The following is a 6,000-nucleotide window of genomic DNA, read 5'->3' as shown; positions in this document are numbered from 1 at the left end:
TGAAGTCGACCGCCGCCCAGAGAAGCCGCATTGCGTGGAACCCCCCACCCCACCCCCAACCCATTGATCTATCAGTCGCACACCTCCCGGCTTTCAGGAGCTCCGCACAGGCCTAGCGGCTGTCGTACCCCCCTACTTCACCCTACTCAACCGCCTAGCGGAAGCCGCAGCGGCGCGGCCGGAGCTCGCGGCTGCATCCGGGTCCTTCTCGCCTCAGCCCAATCCTCGGCCTCGTCTCTTCCCACCCTCCTGATTCTCCGCCCCCCCCGCCGCCAATCCCAGATCTGCTCTCAGTCGAACCTGCTGGCCTGGGAGTGAAGGCGGAGGCAGGCCAATGAGGATTCGCTTCCCGTTTGAAGCCTCCAGTGAGTGGGCGCCGGAGGCGGGCGCTGTTGGCCAGAAGGTTCGGTTGCGCGTGTGCCATGGACTCTGCCGCCCGGTGATATTGACAATAGGAGAGAGAAAGGGGCATTGACTGGGACCCACCGCGGGTACCAAAGGGCGGCTCTGGCAGCGGCGGCTCCAGCTCCAGCGGCTCCTCCTCCTTCTCCTTCCTTCTCCTGCTGCCGCTGCGGATCCAGTCTTCCTCCCTCCCTTCCCCCCCTCCCCACGTCGTCGCCGTCGCCGCCGGGTCCGGGGCAACGAGCAGAGGCGCCGCCCGCCGGGAATGTGAGCGAGGAGCCACCGGCTGAGCCGCTACGGGGTCGGTGCCGATTTGATGGGACGGGCCCGCGGGGGAGGATCGTGAGGCCGCCGCCGCCGCCGCCGGAGCGCTGAGGTTCAGGTCCGGCCGTGAGGCCTAGAGGCGCCGCCGCCGCGGAACCGGAGGGACGCCGCGCCGGACAGCCGTCGCCCCGGGCTCCCTGCCGCTGTCCGGACCTCCCCCCGCACGTCCCGGTCCCGCCACCCGCCCCCGCTGCGGCCCTCTCGCAGGTCTCCCGCCCCTCGAAACCACAGATCATCTTCGGATTCTTCCCCAGAAGCTTCAAGGTAACTTCGTCCCTCCGGCACCTCGGCTCGCCGCTTCCTTTCCTCTTCCCTGTCCTGAGGAACCTGCAGGACACCGGTCTCTGGAAGGCCTGGCCGGGGCAGGCGAGGGGTGCGGTGGGGTGGGGTGCGGGAGAGGAAGCGCCCGTCCCACTTGTCCGATTTACCTGCAAATGCTTGTGATGATGCTTCCCATTCACTCTACCCTCCTCCCTCCTTTTCCCCTCACCTTCCGGCATTGGAGGCATATTCTTGTCCCCCTTTATCCGCTGACGGGGGGCGGGGAAACACGGGGGGGGGGGGATTGATGTAGTGTGGAGGATTCAGTAACAGCTTATCTTCTCCAGGGCTTGGGCGGGTGGGGTGGGGTGGGGTGGGGTGGGAGCAAAGAGTAATTTAGCATCCCCACAAGGAAACCCATTCCCTGTCTTTCTCCTCCACCCTGGTACCCCCTTCCACACCGCCCCCCCCGCCCCCCCCAACGGCTTGGATTATCCTGAACCCTGGAAATGCCCCGTGCTCGCTGCTTAGATGACGATAACGCTTCAGACGTCCTGGTCCAGGGCAAAACCTGTTTCCCCGGGCTTTGCACGGACCCACAGCTACTGCAAGTTCAGTTCTGCAGAGCTTTAGGGTTGAGATCCTTGACGTTTATTCTGGGCCGCGGGCAGAAGGGGCAGATGATTAAAAAAAAAAAAAAAAAAAAAAAAATACTAGCAATAAATCATCTTTAGAGATGGGAGGTGAGGAATAAAAACGAGACAAAAAGAGTGATGGAGGAACAGGATTTACTGAAATCTTGCATTGTTAGGGTTAAGTGAAATTTAAATAATTCACATACCAGATTGGAAAAGCTGCCCCTAAATTTACAACATACAAATGTGATGTGGAGCTTCTTGCTGATGCAGTCATTGTGAGAAATTTTAAGTAATCTTACTTCTATAGTCATTCATAGCTTGCAATTCCATTTTGAATCTGTCACATTTTATTTACGGTTAAATTAGATAGATTTCTAAAAACTTTTTTAAGAAAGACAACCTAACGACTTCAAAAATTCCAAACCTCAAGATCCTGTGGTTTTATTTGTTTTCTGTTTATGTTTTTGTTATTTTTACCTTGTCGGAATCCATATAATCCAGATAACTTTTTATTCTTACATGTTCAGGAAGAAACTCCCTTACTCTTTTATTTAGAGGTTAAAAAACACTTGTCTTATGTATTGGAATGACAGGTGAGTAATTACATTTCAGTATTTCCCCCATATGCATTAATTTTATTCAAGTCTGCCATTAATCTTGAATGGAGCCTCAGTGCCACGGAAATGATGGCATCTGTTTAAATTGGAATATGAAATTGAGCTTACGGCTTGTGACTTTTAGGAAATAGCCTTCATTTTAATAATTTGAGAGGTTTAAAATCTCAAAGAACTGTTCAGTTCTCTCAGTTTGATGGAATGAAAACTAGTATTTGATGATGAACTTAAAGGGAACTCAACTTGGTTGTGTAAGTAGGGTGTGAATTTATGTTTTCATTTCATCTTTGGTGCACGACTTCATCATAATTTTGTGTATTAAGCTTTATTAACTTAAGATGGCTTCATTCAAAAAGAAGACTTCTTTGAAATGCTTTTAATTATGCCCTTTATGTGTTCTGTTTACAGTAATCTAACCTGTCCTCATTTGTGGTGTGGTATAGTTTATCATAGCTAACACAGCACATTGCATTAAAAGTCATGCCTAGATAGTTTCAGCAGTTGTAAATTTCACTTTGCTGTGATACATTGGTGTAGATTCTTGAAGTACATTAAGGGTTTTAACTCCAGAACCCATTCATAATATTAAATATCTTGTGAAAATGTATCGATGGAAGTTTTCCAGTGGCAGAGTAGCTCTAAAATTACTTCAGGAATCTCAAGATGAGAAGAGCTTTGCAGTTAGAAGATGAATAGATGGCTAAGAAGAGTTCTTCAGGTATAAATGAGCATCTTTAATGCTTATCAGAGTGGCAGCAGCCCAGCGCATTAGAACTATAATATTGCTTATGTGGTACTTCTGTTACTTCTGTTTTTTCCAAAATCTCATGTCCCCGTTGAACGTACGACTTTTCTTGATTGATGTTATTTGCTTTCTTCATCACATAATCCCGTTTTCATGAATGTTGTATATGGGGGTTTTAGAATTTGTATAATTCACACGTATGCTTCCACCCTGGGGATATGTTTATGATGCCTCTTTCTCTTCAGTAGGGATATGTCCTCAGCACCAACTACTCCTCCATCAGTGGATAAAGTAGACGGATTTTCTCGGAAGTCCGTCAGAAAAGCCAGACAGAAGAGGTCGCAAAGTTCCTCACAGTTTAGGTCTCAAGGCAAGCCTATTGAGTTAACACCTCTGCCGCTGCTAAAAGGTAAGGCTCGTGACCAGGTGATGGATTCCTTTCCAGTTGATCTTTTTGTATCCATATATATAATTTTCTTTTCGTGGTATTTCATATTTGTTAAAGTTATGTGTTGCACATTGAAGAGATGGGAGATTTCAGACACGTTGAAGTTACAGCCTTTTTAAAGGGCTCAACTTAATATAAATAGCTGTGGACACATGAAAAGAAACTTACTATCAGGAGGATCTTTTACACTGATAAATAGAAAACCTGAATGCCAGAGAAACCCGAAGAGGCCTAGGTCTGTGTTTTTCATTTTTTTCTTCTGTTGACATTTAGATACATACATCATATGTGATAACAGCTACATATTGTACAGTTTTAGTCACAACACGTAGACCTAGTAGAGAGGAGATGGTACCGTTAACTTATGTATAGAAAATGATGTTTGGGGGCGCCTGGGTGGCTCGGTCGGTTGAGTGTCCGACTTCGGCTCAGGTCATGATCTCGCGGTCCGTGAGTTCGAGCCCCGCGTCGGGCTCTGTGCTGACAGCTCAGAGCCTGGAGCCTGTTTCAGATTCTGTGTCTCCCTCTCTCTGTGACCCTCCCCCGTTCATGCTCTGTCTCTCTCTGTCTCAAAAATAAATAAAAACGTTTAAAAAACAAATTTAAAATAAAAAAAGAAAATGATGTTTGAGAGAATTCGGTTTTAAAAATCAAGAAAAAAATGGTCAGTTAGTAATTGCTTCCATGCATTCTTGTTTTCAGATAGTACAAATAGGAAACATGACGATCATACTTGTTCAATACTACTTTTCTCTTTCCTTTGGAATGAATTCATATTTTAATATGAAACTGCTTTTCCTGAATGGACTTTTCAATTTTTGTTTGGGTATGTGGATACTTTTTTTTTGTGCCTTTTAATTTCCATCTGTTTGCTTGATGTTTATGAACAGGCGTGTTTGAAGTGCATCAGAACACAGCATTTATAGCATGGGAACTATCAGAATCTACCTCTGAAGGTTGATCTCTGTTTACTGAACACTTGAGAGTGAGGAGAGAGGGAGCACGAACAACATAGTGTACTTTTGTGGCTCAGAGGGAGTCAGAAAACCTGGTGTGCTAGTTCATTAATGAACATTTACTTCTGTAACAAGTTTGTGAAATTAGAAGGTATTATAAGAAAAACTGGAGATCGATTAGAAAAGGTCCTCAAAACATAGCCTAGGATATTTCAGCCTTCTGTTTTTCCCCATGTGAGCTTTTTTTTTTTTTTTTTTAAAGTTTATTTATTTATTTTGAGAGAGATAAGAGAGAGTGAGTGGGGGAGGGGGGGTAGCGAGAGAGGGAGACTCTCAAGCAGGCACTGTGCTGTCAGAACAGACTCCTATGTGGAACTCTAACTTACAAAACTGTGAGAACATGACCTGAGCAGAGAAATCAAGAGTTCAACGCTCAACTGGCCAAACCACCCAGGTGTCCCCTCCCCCCTCCCCTTCTTTTTTCTTAAGGAGGGGAGAGTTGTAACTCAGATTCTCATGTTTGTACTTGAAACTGGTGGAGACTAAATGAATTCTGACGACTATAAAGATGATGTATCTACTAGTTCCTAAAGATGAGCTCTTATGAGTCTGATGGGGGAGAAAATTTTAGCTAAAGGTTTTGCTAAAATGGGGAAGTCTTTCCGAGATTTTAGAAGAACAAGGAAAAACTGTAGAAATAAAACTAATCGTGCTTGAAATACAAAGTTGAGAGGTGCATGGATTCCTTAGTAATTTATTTAATCTGAACTAGACATATAATAGCAATTAGCATCTTTATCTGGAAAGGGGCTTTTTTCTGAGGAAGTGGATTAAACTTTTTTAGGTTTAGAAAGAATTTTAAACTTTATTGTTATACTCATTTCTTGGGGCTTATGGTAAATATTTAAATTAGAACTGAATTGACCACTCGTTGGTTTTGTGGGTAGTGAAGAGGCATGCGTGAGAAGAAGTTGACACATTTTAATATTTTGTTACTCCTTTTATTGTGGTAAAATACACCTAACAAAACATTGACCGCCGTGGCTATTTTTAAGTATGCGTTAAGTGTGACAGTTAGTACATTCATGTTGTGTGCATCCATCACCACCATCCTTCTCCGGAACTTTTTTGTTTTCCCCAACTGAAGCTGTGTCCCTTAGGGGCACCTGGGTGGCTCAGTCGGTTAAATGTCCGACTTCAGCTCAGGTCGTGATCTCACAGCTCGTGAGTTCGAGCCCCGCGTCGGGCTCTGTGCTGACAGCTCAGAGCCTGGAGCCTGCTTCCGATTCTGTGTCTTCCTCTGTCTCTGCCTCTTCCCTGTCCAAGCTCTGTCTCTCTCTGTCTCAAAAATAAATAAAACATTAAAAAAGAAAAAAAAAGAAACTGTATCCATTAAACACTAACTCCCCATTCTCCCCTCCCCTCAGCCCCTTGGTGAGTAACCACCATTCTACTTTCTGTCTTTGTAAATTTGCCTCCCCTAGGCAGCTCATATAAGTAGAATCATATAATATTTGTCTTTTTGTCACTGGCTTATTTTACTTAGCCTGCTGTCCTCAAGATTCACCCATGGTGTAGCACGTGTTAGAATTTCCTTCCTTTTAAGGCTGAA

At 45.3% G+C, this 6,000-nt stretch overlaps 1 protein-coding gene across 3 annotated transcripts in view; it reads left to right on the top strand.

Annotated features, from left to right (window-relative positions):
- Window positions 1–364: 364 nt before the first annotated feature.
- PPP2R5E (protein phosphatase 2 regulatory subunit B'epsilon) overlaps window positions 365–6,000 on the top strand; it is a 150,824-nt gene continuing 145,188 nt past the window's right edge. The window contains exons 1-2 of one of the 3 annotated variants that reach the window (XM_060620004.3): window positions 365–990; window positions 3,230–3,393. In XM_060620004.3, the coding sequence (XP_060475987.1) occupies window positions 3,237–3,393 (157 nt within the window). In that variant the 5' untranslated portion in view covers window positions 365–990; window positions 3,230–3,236. The remainder of the gene's footprint in view (window positions 991–3,229; window positions 3,394–6,000) is intronic. The other 2 variants (XM_060620003.3, XM_060620002.3) reach the window with 2 other exon arrangements.

Source organism: Panthera onca, chromosome B3 (assembly GCF_046562875.1).
Source record: "Panthera onca isolate mPanOnc1 chromosome B3, mPanOnc1 haplotype 2, whole genome shotgun sequence".
NCBI lineage: Eukaryota > Metazoa > Chordata > Mammalia > Carnivora > Felidae > Panthera > Panthera onca.
Note: the sequence above shows the minus strand (reverse complement) of the source record. Positions and strands in the feature narration are given on the sequence as shown.